Genomic DNA, 23,524 nt, shown 5'->3' with positions numbered 1-23,524 from the left:
TAATCAAGGCCAATTCACCAGACCTCATACTGTCAACGTATACAATGGCTGGTATGCGAAAACCCTCCTTAGGTACAGTAGATCTGCATCTACTGGTCAACCTATGGTTGATTTGCAGTACACTGGGAAAGATCCCTAAAACTTGAGTTGTTTAACAGCAGGAGCAATGAAATGACTCCCAGTCTTAAATTTTACTTCTGAAATGAAGTTTGGGGTACCTAGGAGTGATTGTTTGGTGTGTTGAATGGCATCCAGTTGTGGAACCTGAAACCAATTCCTGGCCTAAGAATTATTTTCATGCTAAGATTTCGGAATGGATGGATCTTGATCATAGCTGCACTAAACCATAGAATTGTAGAGTTGTAAAGGAAGCACAGGGGTCATCTAGTCCAAACCTTTGCAATGCAAGAATCTTTTGCCCAACCTGGGAATCGAACCCACAATGCTGAGATTAAGAGTCTCATATCACAAGCTTTGCAAGTCCACTCCATTTTAAAAATGGTCTGCTATCTGGTGTGGGTGCTGCGCTTTGGAGTCTTGGCCGCTGTGCTGGATGTAAAAGCTAAAACATCCAGTAAGGAATATTACCTCGGTCAAAAGCCATTTTGACATCTTCAATTAGGTCACTGAATCCAGATACTCTGTAGAGCCCTTCAGAATTGAGACCTGTAAAAAACACACCACTCAATTAAACTGAGATATTTATCTTTGCTACAGTCACATTTATTTACTGCTAGCAACGCATAAATCTGAGCTGAGCTTTAAAAGCCACATCTTCCTTTCTGAGCATAAATTTCACCGCCAGCTCTCAATCCTAAATATGTAACACTGTTGTGATCAGCACCCAATAATTTTACACAAACATATTTATGATAATGGTCCCTGGAATGAGGAAGATGTCATTGAATCACAAAGGAATTTGAAAACAAACCACTCACATTAGAATATCCAAGCTTATTTACATATATTTAAATATCCTAAGAGCAACATTCAAGCAAAGAATCATTAGCAGGGGTAGACGTTGAGGAGGAAATGTGTAATTATCAGAGTGCCTAGCTATAAATATATAATTTACCTGTTGTTTTCCACTGAAATATATTGGGAAGAGCGTGTCTGTGCAAGTAGAACAAGAGATCACTCAACAGCAGGCATAAATATTAAAGCACTGGAAAGAATATTTTTTGTAACTTGTACCATTAAAGAAACAATAACGGGGATTCAGCAGAGACATTACATTAAAAAAAAAAACCCAATGCAAAGATAAGCATGAATTGCTCAGGGAAATGGGTACTTATTTGTAAAATGTGTCATGCAAAACAGTTTCAAACTTAAAATTCAGCTAAACCAGATCAATCTAAAGCAGAGTTTTCCAAACTTTACGTGTCGGTGACACATGCATCATTCTGCAACACAGCAATTCAGTTTTACTAGCAAACCGGAGGTTAAACTAACCTTTTACCAGCCCCCTGGAGGAGTGTTCGCACGACACACCTACACACTGCAGCCGACATGCTCACACAGTTTGGAAAGCTCTGATCTAAAGGAATTATAAGCAAAGCAACAATATCATTTAAAGATGCCTTACCTCTTGATTCAATCTCTCTAATGCACATGTCTACGACCATTGGCCTCTTTGTGAAGTGCGCTTTTACTAGTGTAGTGAGATCACAGCTGTACACTTTTTTGACATGTTTCAGGTCTGGCTTGCAGTCGTTTGGGACCATCTTGGAGCATTGCTTATGAACATTTAAGCCACAATCTGGTGGGGAAAGCATACAAGCAACAACAACAACAAAACGGTTAGCCCAACATTTAGTGCTATGAAACTGTAGCTATGAAATCCTAGAGAGTCTGCTATTTTAAAGATCTCTTAAGTGACCGCGTGCAGTACAGGACCTGAACACAGTTTGAAGAATATTATCACCTTGGTTCTACATGTTTATAACAGGTTATCAGCATATACTTCAATATGACTTCATTGCAAGTGATGCTGCAATGAAGTGATGCTACAGAATGAACCTATTCCACTCTGCAGCCAAAGCACATGTTCTTTCATCAAGCTATGCCCATCTTGCGTGTGTACAAAGTGGCCTCGAGTGTTCTGAGTTTAGCAGCAACCCCTTTATATAAACTAATCATCCAAAATTCACTGTCAGTCCCCTTCACAGCTTCTAAAACCACCAGTCCTTTCTATCTTATTTTCAGATTATCCAAATGTTTTCTAGTTTCTCAGGCCACCAAGGCAAAGATTACACTATATGGAATTTCATAAACCGCGAGAAAGCCTAGAAACATGATGAAATAGATTCTCAGATACTGCAAGTTGAAATGTCTCAGATAAGCCATTCTTCCCTTGCACTTTTCCAGGGCATCAATGGAAAGACAATATTTAAGAACAGAAAATATCGATTCTCGCACTCTCCAGTGAAAGCTGTAATAATGTGCTTTCATTAATGCATGAGCAAACACAAGACCTGTAAGCACTGTATATTAAGATTGCCCCATGAGGACCCATTTCAAATATTTGCTGAGAGTACAATAAGCAAAGCTGTCATTTTCTCTTCCACTGCTGATTTGATTTTAGTCAGCCCTAACCTTCTTCCTGCTTCTAATTCACTGGAATATATATAGTTGCTGAATGAGCTTTATAGAAACATCCTCATATGTTAATGCATGGCCATCGTATTTTATCACTGGGGAAGGGTAGGCATTCTGTCATTTTTGAGAACAAATAGAAACGGAAATAATAATAATGTATATGCCCCTGAAAAAGACAACCAGAGAGTTCCTTCAGTTTTATGATCGCCATGAAATCAAAGCAGGATTTGGGGCAAGTGGATGAAATAAGCTTCAGCTAAGTCCCACCTGGGGCTAATTCTGGATCTGTGGAAAGGAAAAAACAATGTACTTGCACTTGCTCATATTAGCTTCCATTAAGTTGGTTAAAAATGCTGGGGAATCCTCATTTGCTGGTATTGGCAGCCTAGTGGAACACCAAGTATTCTATAGATATTAATTGACCCACAAATAAGAAGAGACAATTGTAGCGATAACCATTCTAAGGAAGACTTTTTGAAGGAAAGAATCTATATTTTTTTTCTTCAAAAATGACTGCAAACCACCAAGGATAGAACTTGCAAGCTCTTGTAGAAAAGTACTGCCTTTTATTTGCCAAATGGCTCATCGGTTGTGCAAGCATGCTAGGTATGGGTCACTTGCAGCTGCAAACAGTGGGCGTATGCTCGCCGCAGGACATCTGGAGAAGGAGCCTGGTATGTTGGAGAAACTAGCCAGCATTCCACTCGCAACCCCCTATTATCTGTTACTAATTTCATTTATAGCCAACCTTTCCTTCAAAGGGCTCAAGGAGGCCATGCATAGTCCCCCTTTCCCCATGTTATCTACTCAACAACCCTGCAAAGTTTGCTGGCCTGATAGATGGTGCCTAAAAGTATGTTCAATGTCTCTTTTTTCAAGTTACATCTTCTACAGATCAGTTTCATTTGTTGAGACATTAGTGTTACCTTAGGAAGAAAAGGGGGAAAGAGGTGGAGGGGGGCATAGTGAGTGGGGATGGGGTCGGGCGGCAATGCTTCTATTCTACTCAGTGTATGTGTGGGGTTTTGTGTCAGCGTCGCTTGTGCGGGTTCTCTTTACTATTCGCTTGTGTTCCTTTGGTGGTGAGAGAGGTTGGGGTTGGCCTAGGGTGTGGTTGTTTGTTTGTGACTGGCTGTGGTGAACTTTGTTTTCGTGTGTGAGTGGGGTGGGTGAGTGCTTTCGAATCAGGTTAGCCATATTGATTCGTATGCGGTTGGCGGATTCTTGTCATTGTCTTGTTGGGCTGTGTATGTGATAAGGGGGGGGGGGCGGCATGAAGGCATCTTCTTCTATTTGTCCCCGTGTCTGTTTCAGTTTGTTGGTTAGTTTTTCTAATAAGGCTGTTTCCCATACTATTTGGTACCATTGGTCCATGCTTACTCCTGACAGGTGTCTCCAATGTCTGGCTATGATGCTGAACGTGTCTCTTCCCAGTCCTAGTCACATCACACTGGCTCTCAACCACTCTCCTTTGTTGCTGTGTCAGGCAACTCTTGTGCGCCAAGGTTTCCTGGGCCACAGCAGCAGTCTGGCAACAGTGACTCCCGCAACCCACCAACCTTGTCTCCCCCGCACCACTTAATACTTTCGGGCTTGCTGTGTTGCATGTCATGAAGGGGGCCACACTGTTGGAATAAATTGTCCTAAATGCCTAGGGATGGGGTTCAAGGGGACAATGCAATAAAAGCTGAACACTTTGAAAGTAGCCTGTGGCTCATTGAATCAGTTACTAGTGCTGCAACCCAGCTGATTATTAGACTCCTGGAACCCCAATTCACTTTTGCTCTGTGTCCCAAAAGCACCAAGTCCTGCACACAGCAGTTGCCACCAAACACGATTATAACATTTAAGAGTTGTGACAACTGTCCTTTGACCTTGCTTATCTGCCAATGCGGTAGATCACAGAATCATTGCAATTAATTCTTTTCGGTCAATTAGCTGACTAGCTTTTATGGACATAACAAAACCAGAGGTATATTACATTAGCCTATGCTATGATGTGGGACGCAGGTGGTGCTGTGGGTAAAACCACAGAGCCTAGGACTTGCCGATCAGAAGGTTGGCGGTTCGAATCCCCGCAACGGGGTGAGCTCCTGTTGTTTGGTCCCTGCTCATGCAAACCTAGCAGTTTGAAAGGACGTCAAAGTCCAAGTAGATAAATAGGTACCGCTCCGGCGGGAAGGTAAACGGCGTTTCTGTGCGCTGCTCTAGTTGCGCCAGAAGCGGCTTAGTCATGCTGGCCACATGACCTGGAAGCTGTACGCTGGCTCCCTCGGCCAATAAAGCAAGATGAGCGCCGCAACCCCAGAGTCGTCCACGACTGGACCTAATGGTCAGGGGTCCCTTTACCTTTATGTTATGATGTGGCTATTTATTGAAGCAAATAGTTTCTTTTAACTGAACAACACTCTCACAAAACGGCCTACAACAAGCCATATCTAAATGAATGATCCCAATCAATCAATCAATCAATCAATCAATCAAGGCACAGTAATAGACCTGCACTCTTGGAAGGCACCATTACCCAAAGGAATCTTGCGTCCCTCTGATACAGAACATCTCTTCCCTTCATTCATTGCTCCTCTGGAATTAGAGGAAACCATTCACGGCCTTCAGGGGTAAAATGAGCTACCCAGTTTCTATGGTTTCATCTCCTCTTTAGGCTAAACCTCCTTCTGAGTTGATTACAAATATTGTCTTTGAAGCTGCCTTTTGGCCAAGCTCCTTCTTAGCCCTGGCAATGCTGTTTCGCTTGATGTACCCATCACAAGTTAGTGTCAATGCAACAGCAACTGAGATGCAAGCATTTATTTATCCCAATTGCATCCCACCCATCCTCTGAGATGCTCAGGGCACTGCACTTGGGTTCATCTACTTTTGACCGCACAACAATTCTTGAAGCAGAGACATTGTTCAACACTTTAAAAGACTTGGCGATATGCCCATGACACATTTTTTTGCATAAACTAATTTATATGAATAGATGCAAGGCTTGGTTGACTTTCAGAGTGGAAAAAAACAAACACTGGGCTTACTCTGAGCTATAGCATGCCAGCAAGATTTTCTGAGCTTAGTATGGATTGGCCCCTCTGCTCCACCTGAAATCTACTGGCAAGAACTGCTAATTTAGGGACATATTAAAATGAGAACAATTGTCTCTGGATAAGTTAAGATGGAAGGTGGCTGAGGTCTCAGAAACTCCAGCGGGTGCAGAATGCCGCGGCGAGACTCCTTACGGGGTCCTTGCTGCGGGATCACATTCACCCGGTGCTATACCCACTGCACTGGTTCCTGGTGGATCAGGTTTAAGGTGCTGTTTTTAACCTTTAAAGCCCTATACAGCCTAGGACCCTTGCACCTACGGGACTGCCTCTCCTAGTATGCCCCACGGAGGACCTTACGGTCTGTAAATAGTAACATTTTGGAGGTCCCGAGCCTCAAGGAGATTAGATTGGCCTCGACCAGGGTCGAGGCCTTTTCAGCCGTGGCCCCGGCCTGGTGGAACACTCTGTCACAAGAGACCAGGGCCCTGCGGGATTTGACATCTTTCCGCAGGGCTGCAAGACGGAGCTGTTCTGCCAGGCCTTTGGTCGGGGTTCAGTCTGACTCCCCCTCCCCTTTCATAATAACTTGCATGAAAGTGGCCTCCCATTTTTTCTCACATATAAGTTCAACACAAACAGTTGGGCCTGGTGAGCATTTAAGGTCCCCAACCCTTATCTGCTGGTTGCCATCTGATTGGATTTTATTCTGATCCTGATCTGATTTTAGGATGTATTTTAATTGATTGTCTGATTTTATGTTAATGTGTTATACATTTGATGTTAGCTGCTCTGAGCCCGGTTTTGGCTGAGGAGAGTGGGGTATTAATAATAATAATAATAATAATAATAATAATAATAATAATTCATGAGCACTCCACTTTGTATCATGTCTAGTCACCCTGGAACAAACTAAAAAAAGAAACCAGTTTACAGAAGGGGAGGGACAAAAGATCTGGGACTTAACACCTAAGACTTGGGGCTCAGCCTCCCCTCTAAAAACACAACTGCTGTGAACTGATTTCCCTATGCCGGGGTAGACAACCTAAGGCCTGGGGGCGGACCTTCTCAATCCGGCCTGTGGACGGGCGGGGAATCAGTGTGTTTTTGCATGAGTAGAATGTGTGCTTTTATTTATAATGCATCTCTGGGTTATTTGGGGGGCATAGGAATTCGTTCATTCCCCCCCCTTCAAAATATAGTCCGGTCCACCACATGTTCTGAGGGACGGTGGACCGGTCCACAGCTGAAAAAGGTTGCTGACCCCTGCCCTATGCCACTTGGCTTCATGGCCCAAGGAGAGGGTGTTTTAAGTATGAATAGTACAAGCCCCCAAAGCAAATGCAAAGCTCAAGAAAATTCAAAGGCGATAAGGAAGGAAGTTTGTTCTGTGTTTTGTTCAGGGTAAAGCAGGAAGCCACTTTTAATTTTCTTCCTCCCACTCAAGGACTTGGGGGTTTGTGTGTGTGCGTGAAATCTGGCCCTAAAACATTATTTTAATGTGGATGGCGATGCACAGTGTGTGAAAGAACGTTATATAAACGGTAGCCATGCGGGAGGCAAGCCACCCACTTACATGTCAGCTTAGAGAGAAGGGGCGAGCTAGTTGCCATGGTATGTCACGCACTGCTGAAAAGATACTGATTATAAAATTTACTCTGAAGAAAAGGGATTGACAAGCTCTCATGCTACAAATTAATCTACGTGCTTTCTGGAAAAATCTCCACATAGCATTCCACACACACCCTTGCCCCCCGCCCCATTATTTCTCTCCTTCTGCTGACATGCAACATTGCAAAAGTAATCAGAGTATGCTCTGTTCATAGGTCTTTGCTCTAAAACAGCTGGACTCAGAATTTTATACAATTTTCGTCTTCTTGCTTTATAGCTGACATTGCTTTTACATGACTAATAAGCGCCCATTCCAATTTTGGTGCTCTAAGGATTGGATCCTGACCACAGAATGCTAACTAGGACCTTGAAGGAGCAACTGTAGGCCTATGCTCTTTCGATGTTGCCCTCCAGCAAGCACCTGTTTCTGAATCTTGATTACATTCTTCGCCTGCCTTGATCTCAGACTAGGTAGCTTCACAGCAACTTCATGTGCAAAAAAAATCTGCCTGCCTCTGACAGTTTTCTTCTCATTTGAACTCTCTGTAATTTAATATTGGTCTATAAACAGTTTTTTTAAAAAAATGTTGGGCACAACCCAGCCAAAGATGAACACTCTAGGCAAGTCCTACTGATTTCAGTGATAAGAGAAGCGGTATTTAACTATTTGGTTGAAATCAGAGAGATTTAAAAGTCTTGATTGTGCCCACCATAATAATTTAACATGATTTACTTTAGAATAACAACCTCAACTAAGAATCCGCCACATGTTTTGATATCTACGGCTAGAATTTTATTTTAAATAAGAAACGTAGACTATTTTATTTGCAAGAATTAAAAGAAAACATTCTGGGCTTCATCTGGTTTAAGACAGCAGTATATCTAAAGAACAGTGAGTTTATTTCCACAGCAGGATTCCCTCTGAAGCACCACATGCCTGTGTATACAGTCTTAGCATTATTATGCTCCAAGGGAGAAGACACCATTTGGAAGTGGATAGAATGTTTATATATTTTTATTCACAAAAATCCATGCATATGGATTTGTGTTTTAGTGCTTTCACATTCCCCCACCAATATAACTCTCCAAAAACATATATTCATGACGTAGAAACAATTTGGCATTCGCGTAACAATCTACACATGCTGTGTATGATCATGTGTGGTGATTGCAATGCTTTTAATGCTATTTTAATTATTGTGAGCTGCTTTGAGCTCAACATTTGCTGTTGGAAAAGTGGAATACAAATATTAAATCAAATCAAATGTCTACTGGACACCCATAAGCTGACCCATTCATTCATATGGCACTAATTTGTGATAGACAGACAACTACCCTAAGAAGTAAATTCAACCGCATATTGAAAGCTTGGGATTTTCCTTGCAACTGTGTGATGTTCACCTATATACATATTTTATTGAAACTGATTTCTTGGTCTACATTTTTGTAGCTTAAAGCTTGTTTGCTTTTGCAGAATCTTCACAGCCATTTCTCTCTTGGATGCTATCAACACATAATGATATCCAACTAGAGAAACTCTGACTTTCAGAATTTATAATTTATAGTTTTGTTGCAACTACTGCTGTTTTATGATGATTTTAGCATTGTTCTCAGCCTCCATTTTATTGCTTTTTTATGTTAAAAGGCAGAGTGCCAAATTACCAATATACTTTCTGATTAATATAAGAGGCTGATCCAGTTACTTCTCGTGCCAATGGGAGTCATAACATTATTTACAGCTGAAGTCAGTAAAGATTGAGGGAGCGCATTTCAAAACCTACTAAACATTCACAGCATCAGAAAGAAACAAAAGACCCAAGCAGTTGTTACCTGCGCATTTCACTCCCTGAGCAATGAGGCCCCACATGAAGTTGGCACAATATTCACACCAATGTGGACCCCTGAAAGTGTGAACCTGAAAAACAAAAGCAGAAGTCAACAGATGAGCGCAGTGATTTGCAAGTACGTTCCCCCCCCCAAAAAAAGTACACCAACCACACTCCCCTCTCTTTCTGTCTCTCTGATTAGCCTGGCTTCCATGTTGTACCTACTACTACATAGTATGAGATACCAGAAACACAAACTTTTACAGAGACAGATTCAAACTGGAAAAGACTGCTTCAGGCTCCGCAAGAGATGTTCTTTTCAGCCTCAGGGCATTTCTGAACAAGGTTGCCCCAAAGGTTTCCCCCTCTGTGTGAAGCTGTAGGCTTGAGGTATAAAGAATCTTGGTGGATGATTGTTAGGGATGCTAGACACACGTTTCAAAAATGAGATAGTCTGCCAAGCTGTGATACTTGCTCTATGTAAAAAGGTAAAGGTACCCCTGCCCGTACGGGCCAGTTGTGTCCGACTCTAGGGTTGTGCGCTCATCTCGCTCAAGAGGCCGGGAGCCAACGCTGTCCAAAGACACTTCTGGGTCACGTGGCCAGCGTGACTAAGCGGCATCTGGCGAGCCAGCACCAGGTAAACGCCGTTTACCTTCCCGCTATAAAGTGGTACCTATTTATCTACTTGCACTTAGGGGTGCTTTCGAACTGCTAGGTGGGCAGGAGCTGGGACCGAACGATGGGAGCTCACCCCGCCGCGGGGATTCGAACCACCGACCATACAATCGGCAAGTCCTAGGCACTGAGGTTTTACCCACAGCGCTACCCGCGTCCCACTTGCTCTATGTAGTATACATATAATACATCCATTCTGTACTTCTGTGGAGCTATGAAGTTTTGGAGAAACATACATTTTTTATCCTGCCCAACTCTGAAGCTATGGAGGTAGACAAAGCATCCTTGCCCCCTCATTCAGCTCCAGACTTGGTGAGAAGCCTGGGATTTGACCAAACAGCGCCAACTAGGCAAACCCTGTGCCCCCTCTTCCTGCTCCACCAAGTAACTCGTCAAAGCTGGAAAACTCCCTTCCTCACTTTCCTGAAGCAAAGGGTTGAAATATCAAGTTATCCCCATCCCCTCGCTTTTAAAGAAAAAATAATAATAGCCCATCAGATCTGAAAGGGAGCAGGGGACAGAGAGCATTCCAATCCCTACATGGTGTTGAAAGCCACCAAGATATTCAGATAAATCAACAGAGTCACTCTCCCACTGCTTCCCTCCCGGCAAAGGCTGTCCACACAAAGATGAACAAGGTGTCCTCAGTTTCTAAATGGAAGATTAGCTCATGTGATTGCAGGAAGATATTAAAGGAGTTGTTGTTTTTAATCATTAGCCTTGAATCTCTTTGTACATAGGTAAGCTTCTATTTATTTTTACTTGCTGCAGTCTCGAAAAGCTTATAACCTCACCATCATTCTGAAGAAAAAACTACCTCTTTCTTTAACAATTGTACCAGAACATGAAATCTTAAAATTCCCCCTCTCAACTTCTAGGGAAAGCTAGCCACTGAAGGTGAGAAAAGTAGCCACTTCCTTCTCTATGGTTGTGATTTTTTTCCTCTCCAGCCTCCTCTGACTGTCCTGTGGGAGCCTTCAGAATTCAAAACGGGAAGAGCACTCTCCTTTGAGAGGCCTGCTTCCACAGGGTGAATGCAATTTACAGCCAAGTCCTTATATGGAGAACTGGAGATGGTTCTACACCTGGGAAATCAGGCCTTCAGATGAGATGTGATTAAATAACTCTATGGTCTAAGCAATGAAGTCTAGCTTCCTGTTGGCCACTGGCGGATTTAGCAAGTCAAAGGAACCCATAATTCTAGTCATTTCCATCTTTTGTTGGAAACAGCCTTATACCGGTTTAGACTGCTTGCTCCATCTCATCCAGATCTGTCTACTCTGATCGGCATCAGCACTTCCATGTCACAGACAAAGGGTCTTTCCCTTCACCTGTTTACCTAATAAATTTTAACTGGGGGATTGAACCTGCTTGCAAAGTCAGCTTCTACCAGTAAGCTATGGCTCTTCTGCTCCAGGATAATATAAAACATGCTGCTTTCTACTTTAATATTGTGTTTTGTTCTTTGAATTTTCTGTTAGTTGCCCAGAGAACATGTTACTGGGCTGATATATACAGTGGTACCTCGGGTTAAGTACTTAATTCGTTCCGGAGGTCCGTTCTTAACCTGAAACTGTTCTTAACCTGAAGCACTTAACCTTTAGCTAATGGGGCCTCCTGCTGCCGCCGCCACGCGATTTCTTCCTGAAGCAAAGTTCTTAACCCGAGGTACTATTTCTGGGTTAGCGGAGTCTGTAACCTGAAGCGTCTGTAACCTGAAGCGTATGTAACCCGAGGTACCACTGTATAGGAAAATAAATAAAAAGAAACTACCGTTTGCAACTATTATCCAACTACTTAAATTTATTTATTTAGAAGACTGCTTTATAGCTCAAAGGCAGTGCACATCCACACCATAAATTAATGCACATTTAAAGCACATTGTTTCCCCCGAGGACTCCTGGGAACCGTAGTTTGCTAAGGCTGTTGGGTATTGCGGGGTAAACTACAGTTCACAGAATTCTTTGCGGGAAATCATGTGCCTTAAATGTGCTTACCAAAGATTCACACAATGAAAATTACATTCAGATCTGGTACCAGGAACAGAAATAACATTGGGTTGCATCCAACTAGGCAATGAAAGAGAAGACATTGAAGCCAGAGGGTCTTCTCCATGTATAACTCAATTTGGTCCAAACTGTGTTCCGACGGGTGTCAGGATTATTCAGGTGGCATTTCCCACCTGCACCCTTAGTCTTCTCTTGTTACAGATATGGAAGGAACTATGGAAGGCACCACATCGAGCCGCATGAAATGGAAGTCCATCTTCTCTTATGTTGCTCTTTGGTCGCCACCTCGTAGGAAACTGCCCACGTCTTGGGCAGAGGTTCTCTGAGCAATAGCCTCTGAGGCAAGGAGATGGGGATGAGCAGCTGGAACCCGCTCATGGCGAAGCAAGTCTTCCCCTGCTGGCAGTTGCCAGGCAACACCACCCACTGATCTCCTCTGATAAAACCAAAGAAGGAAGAAGGCAGAGGCAGGATGCTAGAATGGCGATTAGACTCCACAATTCTAGTAATCTAGAGGACCAAGTTAAGGGGAGATTAACACATGCAAAAATTCAATATTTCAAGCTAGTGGAGCTTTAGGTGGCCAATCAAAAGCTGCAATTCTGCAAATAGGAGTTCATAAGTGCAAAAAGGATGGTCATAACAACATTCTGGGGTGGTTTCCCCCCCCAGTTTATAAAGCCACCAAAAAACATGGCCTGTTTTCAACAGCATATTCTACTCAGTATGTGGCAGAGCAGCACTTGAATTCCTGTGGTACTGACTGACATTACAGGATTACTTTCCTTCTCCTTAAAAAAAGAACATGTGGCAGACAAAAAATTCCACCCAAGATTTTCCAGGAAGATTCACTTCTCAAAACACAGAGGAAACAGCTTGTTTCTTTTGTTTAATGCATATACTGTAAAATGTATATAATATATAATGATCAAAACCAGCTGCATTTTGGCTAAGCTGCTGCCCTTTTGAAGTACAGAATGCAGTTTTGAAGCCCTTGTTCCACAAATCACTTATGGAGGAGTCCCAGCGAATACAGACTTCTGATACTTTTCAATGTCCCAATCATAAAACCTGAGATATAAGGCATCTAATCCTGCTTCCCATATAGCAAAGAGAGAGAAGTGTTCTTATTAACAGGTCTCAGTAGTACCATCCCCTAAGAGACACCTATATTTCTTTTTGCGACTTAAGTTTTCTATAGGTTTTAGAAATGAATAGTGTGATTGCTAGAGAGGGTAGCCTCATTAATCCAGAGCTGTGCCCCTTTAATGAGGATTTTACTTTGCCTCTCCTTGTATTACTTGGCGGTGATTGCAGTGAGAGATACCAACAAACCATACTTCTTCATTGGCTAAAACTGAGAGAATATAAGATGCTAGATTTTACAAGATAAGACTTGTAATGCCACATTTGGTGGGGAACCATTTAACGAACAGAAAGATCAGAAGGCAGATAAGGGAAATAAATGAATTAAGCCAATACCACACGCTTAATTAAAAAAGAGGAAGAAATAATGGAGTTCAAATGCCTCCCTGAACACATGGCCTTCTGCCATGGAAAGCCCTTTAACCTGAAGCCAAAGTTTACGGTTATTCAATATTGAGGAGCGATGTGCAAATCTATCCATTTTTCATTTCTCTCAGTTTCTCATTTTTCCAATCTCAAGTTCTGCACATTTCCACATCAGCTTGTGATCTTAAAAAAAAAAAAAGTCCTCATGAAAATTCATCAGCATTTGAGTACAATTCCTCCCCAGACAACCTATTAATGTGTGGCACGCTCCAGAGCATGGCGATGAAAATGGGGCCAGAGACTTTCCTCTACATCCCCAATTAAGACTGGGTGAAATCCAAACAAAGAAATGAAATAGGCAGAAGAAACTACTAGTTCCTCATCCTCCAGAGTGTCTATGTAGACTTTCTTGCATTGTGCTTGCCTAATAGTAATAATAATAATAATAATAATAATAATAATAATAATAAATCATGCAGAATTTAACAGAGCTGCCTCTTAACTCTGATTCAGCAGCTGAAAGAGCAATGTCACAAAGACATTGATTTTTAAAAACCCGATACATGGATGGGACAAGTGAGGCCCACACCATTTATCCAATGAGCCAAACAACATCACATACTGAATGATAGCACTGAGAGATAAAACTCTAGCATCTGCCTTATGAATGCTGTCAAGAAATCGCTTTCCCTTCAGATATTCAGATAAGATTATCACCTTTGAAGTTTTAGTACCTTGTATATTGCAAAAATCAAGAGCAGCAAACCAGGACATGAGATGACAAATTACTTTCATATGTGTGGCAGTACACATAAAGATGATACCAGCCCTTATCTCCTTTGATTGCAGCACCGCCGGAATCCCTGGTTGCGTGGCATTAGGACTGGGCCAGGTTAGTATTGCAAGAGGAGCTTGAAAGGGAAAGCTGAATAAAATTTTGTTTCAGCCGTTCTGAAACCAATGCTGCCATTTTGGGATCTCCTCCCAGGCTGGGCTGCCCCAGGTGGGTTAGTTGTGGCATAAACTGCAACACGGCACAGAGCAGAAGGTGGGTGGGCTGAGATTTCTGCCAGCCTGTTCAAAGCATATGAACATGCTGGGAAGGCTTCCAGAATATTCTGTTCCCCGCCAAGGGTCAGCTGTTTGGTGGGAAGCTCAAGTTCCTCCCAAACTCCACTCCTAACTTTCTTCTGTGCATTTTTAGCATAGAAGCAAAAAAAATGGAAGGTGGTTCTGCTTAATCTTAATTACTGATACTTGTTTTAAAACATTTACCAATACCTTTGCTCATATAAATATCTCAGAAGTACTGAAAGCATGATATGAACCCATCTAGTTAAAACATTTCATGAGGAAAATACTGTTTTCATTTCATGGATGAAAAAAGAGAGGAGGATAAAGATGAAAAGACCAAGGGCACTTGGCAAAATCTTGAAGAAATAGAATAAATGTAGTACAGTGGTACCTCGGGTTAAGTACTTAATTCATTCTGGAGGGCCATTCTTAACCTGAAACTGTTCTTAACCTGAAGCACCACTTTAGGTAATGGGGCCTCCCGCTGCCGCCACAGCACGATTTCTGTTCTTATCCTGAGGCAAAGTTCTTAACCTGAAGCATTATTTCTGGGTTAGCGGAGTCTGTAACCTGAAGCGTATGTAACCTGAGGTACCACTGTAATATCGGAGATGATGGCTGGTAAAGTATGAATCTCAATAGGGAAATATTTTTTTTTGAGTGGCCTTGTGAAGATATCCAAACCGGTCGGATACATGCATATGCGTGGGACCTCTTTGGCTTGTAGAGAAGGAACAAAAGATATAAAAAATTGGCCATTCAGGAGATTTAAGCAATCAAGATTGAAAGCAATGGATGTTCTGCAGTAGCAGTTTCCTTCAACGTGACAAGGTCACTGAGAAGACTTTACGCTCTGCCTGCTGTCTTTCAGACAATGCTGAAGTTGCTCAAGTATCGAGCCTGCCCTGAATTTCAGCCAGCAACTTTGTCCAGGACTTCAGAGGACAACGGGGACATTTTGCACTGGGGCACTCCAGCATCCTTTGCTGCAGCGTATAAATAGCATTGTTTTATCAGCAAGGGCAGCGTAGACTCGAATGTCGAGTAGCCAAACATTCTTTACAGCCCTCACTCATTTCCCAGCCAGAGGTTCGGCGGTGACTTGTTTCACTTCCCTGTGGGTATTAAATGTGTCAGCAGGAATGTGAACAAGTGGAAATTGTATTGCAGTGAGGCTACTGCTAAACCAGTACAGGAAGTGGAAGACAATGGAACGCACACTATTTTTCTTTTAGGGATAAAGGGGTGGTTTTAAAATTAGTATCTACTGCACAGCCCAGCCTATATAGATATAGATTCTACTGTAGGGTACGTATCGCTTTTACAGTAAAAAAAAAAAATGGCAAGCCCATCGAAAATGGGAGCAAGAGCGAAAGTTATTGGCTAGATATAGAAATGCACAATACGACTGTACAAAGCTGCAAATGAAAGGAACTAGCCTGGCCATGATGCTCTAGCTAATTTGGAGGAAAAGCTGCTGATGATAAGAGGCTGTGACACACCATATCAAGTCCTTGAGGCAAACGCCTAGGCTGCCTCATTAGAGTCCTCCTACACTTCATCACATAGGGGAGCTGCTCAGCTCCTCAGGCAATGCATGTGCCAAGGCGGAAGACTCGCAAGCAGCAATGTGTCAAAGCTCGATTTGCCTAGGAAATATATACACACACAAGTTCCTATTAACTGGGCAGGGAGGGGGGCTAGGGAGCCTATTTTCATAGCCTTAAATGTTTTGAAACACAGAGAAAGCAGTGGGGTACGCGACTTCTGCATTATGCATATAACACTAATGAAATGCTGAAGGTTAGAAGTGGTAGGCACAGAGTATGTAAATGCAGCCAAGTGGCCTTCTAGCCACTTCCTAAGATGTAGGTTTTAAAATAATAATAATAATAATAATAATAATAATAATAATAATTTATTATTTGTACCCCGCCCATCTGGCTGGGTTTCCCCAGCCACTCTAGGCGGCTTCCACAAAGACCAAAAATACACTAATATGTCATACATTAAAAACTTCCCTGAACAGGACTGCTTTAAGATGTCTTCTGAATGTCAGGTAGTTGTTTATCTCTTTGACATCTGCTGGAAGGGCGTTCCACAGGGCGGGTGCCACTACCGAGAAGGCCCTCTGCCTGGTGCCCTGTAGCTTTGCTTCTCGCAATGAGGGAACCGCCAGAAGGCCCTTGGTGCTGGACCTCAGCGTCCGGGCAGAACGATGGGGGTGGAGACGCTCCTTCAGGTATACTGGGCCGAGGCCGTTTAGGGCTTTAAAGGTCAACACCAACACTTCGAATTGTGCTCGGAAACGTACTGGGAGCCAATGTAGGTCTTTCAAGACCGGTGTTATGTGGTCTCGGCGGCCGCCCCCAATCACCAGTCTAGCTGCCGCATTCTGGATTAGTTATAGTTTCCGAGTCAGCTTCAAAGGTAGTCCCACATAGAGCGCATTGCAGTAGTCCAAGCGGGAGATAACTAGAGCATGCACCACTTTGGCGAGACATTCTGTGGGCAGGTAGGGTCTCAGCCTGCGTACTAGGTGGAGCTGGTAGACAGCCGCCCTGAATACAGAATTGACTTGCGCCTCCATGGACAGCTGTGAGTCCAGAATGACTCCCAGGTTGCGCACCTGGTCCTTCAGGGGCACAGTTACCCCATTCAGAACCAAGGAGTCCTCCACACCAGCCCGCCCCCTGTCCCCCCAAAACAGTACTTCTGTCTTGTATGGGAACCCTTACCTTTTTATTTCATTTTTTTAAAGAACTGGGACAGGAAAGCGACAAAGATCAGATGTTGCGCTGTAAACGTCTATATCAAAACAAGCAACTGCAACTAACCCAGCATTCGTAGAAATGTAGGGACAGCAGGGGAACGCTTCCTGCTCAGCATTAAAATTGCTTGAACATAAAGCTCATATTTAATGAGTGCATCAGGTCTGCTCCATCGAGAAATTTAAACTTTTGTACCAGCGTGTCATCAGCTAAAGACCTCATGAGCAGATGGGTCCATTTCATCCATCAATTTACTAGGCAGGCTTCCCAGGCAGAAGTTAACAGAATATTGTATTCCAGCCCGCCTTAAACACTGTTTTAAATGCAGGAGACAAAGAAAACTAAAACCAGAGTTAACATCCCCCCGCCCATTGCTCATCTTATTCTAGGAAGTGAACAGTAAAATCTGGGCCGAGTCTAGAATGGTTAGGTAGCTTTAACAGCACCACTCCTGAAATTAAAAGATCTTAGCATTCAAATATATTGCTCCAGCTGCTTGATGGTCGGCATTGTGTCTCCTCAGGAGTGGTGATCGAAAAGGACATACAAACTGCAGAAGTAGCTGGCCAGAATTAAAGTAAAGGTAAAGGGGCCCCTGACTATTAGGTCCTGTCGTGACCGACTCTGGGGTTGCGGCACTCATCTCGCTCTACTGGCCGAGGGAGCCAGCGTACAGCTTCCGGGTCATGTGGCCAGCATGACTAAGCCGCTGCTGGCGGACCAGAGCAGCTCATGGAAATGCCGCTTACCTTCCCGTTGGAGCAGTACCTATTTATCTACTTGCACTTTGACGTGCTTTCGAACTACTAGGTTGGCAGGAGCAGGGACTGAGCAACGGGAGCTCACCCCATCGTGGGGATTCGAACCGCCAACCTTCTGATCGGCAAGTCCTAGGCTCTGTGGTTTAACCCACAGCACCACCTGCATCCCTGGCCAGAATTAGATATTTCCAATACTAAATGGCTGCAGAGGCTGCAGGTCTGGCCCAGAGCCAACGAGGACTTGGAAAAGGATAACCTTCTCTTCGCAGAGAGTGGAGCCCTGCATTACATATAGTTCCGTGATTCTTTTTGCAGACATTTTCTTGGAAAAACCCAGCTGCTGAAGCTGTAATTTGAAGGTGAGAAAGGGTCTTTGTAACTGTTATCCCTCAACTTGTTTTCCTGCCAAAAACTGGGCTCTCCAAGCAACTTCAAACACAGCAACAGAAGTGACATGGGTACCTGTATCACTTTTGCTGGAGTGGTAAATGCAACTTTTTGCTGGAAAGGGGTTTGAGGGGAAAGGGTGAAGAAGCCCCTCTCCCCTATATCAGCCTACTGTTTCAAACTGTGTTAATATTTTTTTTAAAAAACCCAGAAACTTAGTTCTGCTACAAGGCGTTGATCAAGCCAGTATCTCGCTTTCAATCTGTCCCTTTGGAAACATGTCTGATTATTTCAAGTAAAGAAAACACTGCATGGTTAAATTTGTTTCCTAGCTGTAAATGTTTGACATAACCTTGAACCCAATTTGTGCTTGCATCCAACATGTTTCTCTAGCTGGTACAACCAGTGTAATGCTCTTGGTATGCAACTGGAAGAAATACTTAGCTTTTTGAAAGTTCATCAGGGCCTTTGAAGACTTAAGAAAACAAACAAACCTCAAATTGGACAATAGATCTCCCCCTTCGCACAATGCCTGCTTCAGTTCCAATATAACATCAGTGAAATATCCCACCCCCTATTTCCAACCTAGCAAGTCCAGGAGTTGCAGTTCCACAAGTTAAGAACTTCTCTGCACTCTCACACAACTTTTTCTAGCTTGTCATGGAGAAGGGCCATTATAGTTAAACCAGATCATATCTTTTCAGTGTCTGGTGAGCCCACTAGAGTCCCACAGCTATGTACGGAATCACGCCAATCATAGATGATCATTAAATCCAGAGTTGAGGTTCAGTGCTTCTAAATGGGAGAATCCAATCACTTTGTTTAAACATTGTTATTTTATCCACTTTGTCAAGGAATCTAATTTAATATAAATTAGGTTTATGTTTTCAGAATGGCATGGGAAATTTGCATTATTTAAGAGGACATCTCCTGCTTTTATTTATTTATGTTAAAAATTCCCCTTGCTATTTGCTTTTAATTCACTGCCTGCTCTTAAAAAAAATAATATATATATTTTTGATACCCTGGGGGCAAGTTGACTGCATTCTTAAGCTCCAAACCTTAGGGACTGCCTTTTCGTCTATGAGCAATCATAATCTCTGCAGTTAACCTACGGCAGTCTTTTGATAATGCCTCCTGTGTATCAAGTGTGATGGGGGAGGGCACAAAGGGAGGTATTCTGTACTCCTGTTCCCCATCATTCCCCTGAAGATCTGCCAAAGGCAGTATCCTTCAAACTCCTCTTTATTTTTATTTTTCAAGTGCAGGCCGCTCGGTTGCCAAGGATACGCTTCTTCTTTTCAATATGTTTCTCCTCTCCCATTTAAATACATTTCTAACCATTAAAAAACACACAACTGTTCAAAATGTTATAAGCCAGACCAAGAAGCTAAAGGACCAAGGTATAATATGCATTTAAATATAATGTAAAATGATTGAAGGCTCAACAGAGGCGCTAGGAAGGTTTCCCAGTGCTCTGCCTGGACTTAGATTCAGGGTAAACTAGCAAACCACTGTTTAAGCAAAATGGATTTGGGTGCTCTTCCCACTCGCAATATAAATGTTTCCTGGAAACTGACAAATATATTAATAGAGATAAGGACATTCTTATAGCATTCATGCTGAAATGTATTACTCTGAAGCAAATGGGACAGTATCAGGGCTTGCTTCGAGGACTGAAGCATGAAATTAATAAAATCTGGCACCAATCTTAATTTACATTGTGCATACTTAAAATTAATCCAGAATATAGATGCAACTGGACATAGGACTCAAATTACAGGTTTGGAGAGAACTGTATAGCACAAGGAGACATAAAAAGAAATCTCCTGAATAAAACTGGAGCAATATGCAGGTAATTATTCCCAAATTAAATCCTGCCCCCACCCCCGAAATGACATACAGTGATTGCATTTGCACGGCACTTTAAACCGTGGTTAAACACAACTATGGTTTAAAGTTGAGCGCACAACCTGCTCATACAGCGGGGTAAAATTGGGAGAGTTTATTTCCTCTTGGTTACAGCTCATGGTTTGTTTGGAGAGAAACAAACCACAAACCTGGATTCAGATCCCAAAACACGAATTAACTCCTGGCAGTGAGGAAGGAGCAAAGCGCCCATGATTTTAGACCTGTGCAGCAGCACACTGTGTTTTCACCTTTAAACCATAGTTTAGCGTAATTATGGTTTACAGCAGCGAAGGAGAACCTCGGCCTTCAAGCCAAATTAGTTCCAGCAGGAGGCCTAATTTGGCTCGCAAGGCCTTTCACCCAAACCATGTCCAATTGCACTATACCTGACAGCATGTGTGATGTCAGATAAAGATGTGACTGCAAAGGAACAATTAGGAGCCCTATTGCGTGCTCCCAATTGCTCCTTAGCAGCTGATTGGTGCTGACAGCAAGCCCTGATTACACACTGCATACATAAATACGGCATGTATATAAAGCCAACTGGGAACTCCATGCTTACAGTCAACCCCAAGTATTCAAAGCACATCATATATATGAAGGGCTTGGAATCCCATAAGGCAGGGCTAGGGCTGGCCTATATGGTGCCCTATAGAAGTTGCTGGCCTGCCAACCTAGCAGTTCAAAAGCACGTTGAAGTGCAAGTAGATAAATAGGTACCACTCTGGCGGGAAGGTAAATGGCATTTCCATGCACTGCTCTGGTTTCGCCAGAAGCGGCTTAGTCATGCTGGCCACATGACCTGGAAGCTGTACACTGGCTCCCTCGGCCAGTAAAGTGAGATGAGTGCTGCAGCCCCAGAGTCGTTCGCGACTGGACTTAACTGTCAGGGGTCCTTTACCTTTTGAGAAGTTGCTGGACTACAACTCCCAGCATCCCTGACCACTGCTCATGCTGATTGGGGCTGATGGAGTCCAACAACATCCGGAGGGCACCATTCTGACTCTACCTGCTGTGAGTTGGTATTACTACCATCCATATTGCAAATACGGAGAGAGTGGCTTGCTTGTCTGGAAGCCACCGAGTGAGTTCATGGCAGACGCGAGAACCAGGAAGTTGCCAATCTGTAGCTCCTTCTCTGAAACCATTATGCCCCACTAGCTCTCTAGATTTCAGCTTGGCTTTAAATAAAGCAGCCCAGCAGCGGGGTTCATATGTGTCTCCAATCCAGAGCTGTGTGTATATTCAGGTGTGTGCACACAAGTATTCTGATTCATAATGAACACGTGTGCAATGCATTCCCAAAGAGCGAGCTTTGTATATGCAATGGAGCGTCCATGCCTAAAACTGATCACTGGATCAGAGCATCTGAGCACTGACTGCTTTCAAAAACAAGGAATACAGATATTTTACTTCGGGAGGAGTGTGGGCCAAATTTTTATTCAGACCCCTTATGGCAACCTCTTTTCTAACATAAAACCTACCGAGGTCTAGCGGTTTCTTTTCTCTTGGAATAAGACAACGAGTAAGAGCTCATTCTGTTTACAAGACCTTAATTAAAGCACCCATTTAATCAGAGGGGTGTAATGAATTATCTGCAACTATCATTAGCTCAGTGTACACGTCTAAATAAGATAATTTTAAGGGTTCCCAAGAAATAGTGAAGAAGACAATTGTATGGTGTGTGTGTTTTTTTTAAAAATAGTAATAATCAAAAATAATAATATTCAGAAGCTACATAAGAAAATTGTGTGGGTCTTTGAGAGTCGCTAGCATTAAGAGCCCTATGGTAACAACATGCTCTTTCCATCACAGTCAATTTATTAATGAAGGAGTCCGGGGGGGGGGGGGGGGAAGAGAAATGAGCTAGGAAGCAGGAAAATGCAGACCATCTGCTCTGCCCAGATGCAATAAAAGCATACTTCTGGCATCTAACACTATTTAATAGCAATGCACAGAGATAAGATCAGTAAATCCTTTGATCAAAGATCAGGTCTCTCACACACAAAATCTTTATGTACCTCTGAACTAAAAGCCAGAATTTAACTAATATATTTTCCCAGACTTTTTTACTTGTACATACACACCCAACTACTGTGTTAAGATTAGGAATTAATCAAATTAATTCTACATGCAATATGTTACTTTACTGAAGTGATACTGCTAGGGTGATTTTTGCCTAGCTTCAGAATGGAACACACAGGCATACAAACAAACAAACAACTGCCCCAAACAAGTCTGGAACAGCTGCCCAAGCATAGGTATAATGAAAGAGGTGAACTTCTTACCTTGAAACTATGAACCTTTTCATATTTTGGAATGTGTTCGTTTTCTTTCAGAGTTGCTCTTCTGACAAGTGATGTCAGCTGTGAATAAGCAAAGAGTTTAAGAGGTTGCCAGATTGTCACAGATGACTTTTGAAAGCCCAGTCGCATTCCCAAGGCTGCCATCAATAAATCTCTTTGACGGCTCTCCTGTTTGGAGTTGTGAACGGCAGATCTATTAGCTTTTTGCCCTGACCAAGACTCTTTGGATGGCATTTTGGAAGAACTGGCAGGCGAAAACTGAAACCAAGAACCAAAAAGCCCAAACACCAAAAATAAAATAAAAACAAGAACTTTGCACCGATCTCAATTTGAGTTAAAAGCAAAACAAAGGCAGCATTATTATCCTGAAGCCTAAACTGAGCTGAAGAAGGACATCATTGATGCAGTTACTATTTTACTTTAAAAGAAAAATCTGGTTTAGCTGTGGTTTCTTCTCTTTTGAGGGCTTTTGTTTTTTTTAAAAAGCTTTCTAATTCAAGCCTGAAAACTTATGGGTCTGAATGTAAACAAAAGCAGAGTCCCTGTTAACAAAAGAAATCCCAGAATGTCTTCATCCATTTAGAAACCTATGCAGTGAATTCAGAAGAGGCAGTTTTCTAGACTCTTTTCTTCCCTATTCAACCATACTGATGACCATTTTGTATCAAAAGATGCTCACATACTGCATATAATCAGTTTCCAGTTAACAGACACTCTGCTAACCTCAGTCTAGCAAGGAGAGGGAGGAGGGGGTGGGCTTTAGCCGGCAGCAATGAATCTGACTGGTTAGATTTAGACGGCATGCAACCAACGAAGAGCCGGCAATAGAATTTAAGCAGCGTGGTGCTCAGGCTCACTCATCCCCCCTCCCACAGGAGACTTTCTTGCTGGCTCAAGAGAAAAAAAAAATCAGCAGTAAGATAATGAGCAATGAATGAGTCATGCATCATTGCAAAATGGCATCTCTGCCATTTAAAAACTAAGGAGATTGCTCTTCAGTTTTAATGCCTGGAAATATGGTGCAAGCAGGAAAGGGAGG

General features: G+C 42.7%; 1 protein-coding gene across 4 annotated transcripts in view; it reads right to left on the bottom strand.

The window, feature by feature from the left end:
* Positions 1-23,524, bottom strand: part of CHN1 (chimerin 1) — a 105,223-nt gene that overhangs the window by 8,416 nt on the left and 73,283 nt on the right. For all 4 annotated transcript variants that reach the window (XM_079980545.1, XM_079980546.1, XM_079980548.1 and 1 more), the window contains 4 exons: positions 22,468-22,545; positions 9,081-9,165; positions 1,586-1,759; positions 589-666 (listed from right to left, as the gene is read on the bottom strand). In XM_079980545.1, coding sequence (XP_079836671.1) covers positions 589-666; positions 1,586-1,759; positions 9,081-9,165; positions 22,468-22,545 — 415 coding nt within the window. The remainder of the gene's footprint in view (positions 1-588; positions 667-1,585; positions 1,760-9,080; positions 9,166-22,467; positions 22,546-23,524) is intronic.

The sequence above is a fragment of the Podarcis cretensis genome (assembly GCF_951804945.1).
Source record: "Podarcis cretensis genome assembly, chromosome: 1".
NCBI classification, from domain to species: Eukaryota; Metazoa; Chordata; class Lepidosauria; order Squamata; family Lacertidae; genus Podarcis; species Podarcis cretensis.
Note: the sequence above shows the minus strand (reverse complement) of the source record. Positions and strands in the feature narration are given on the sequence as shown.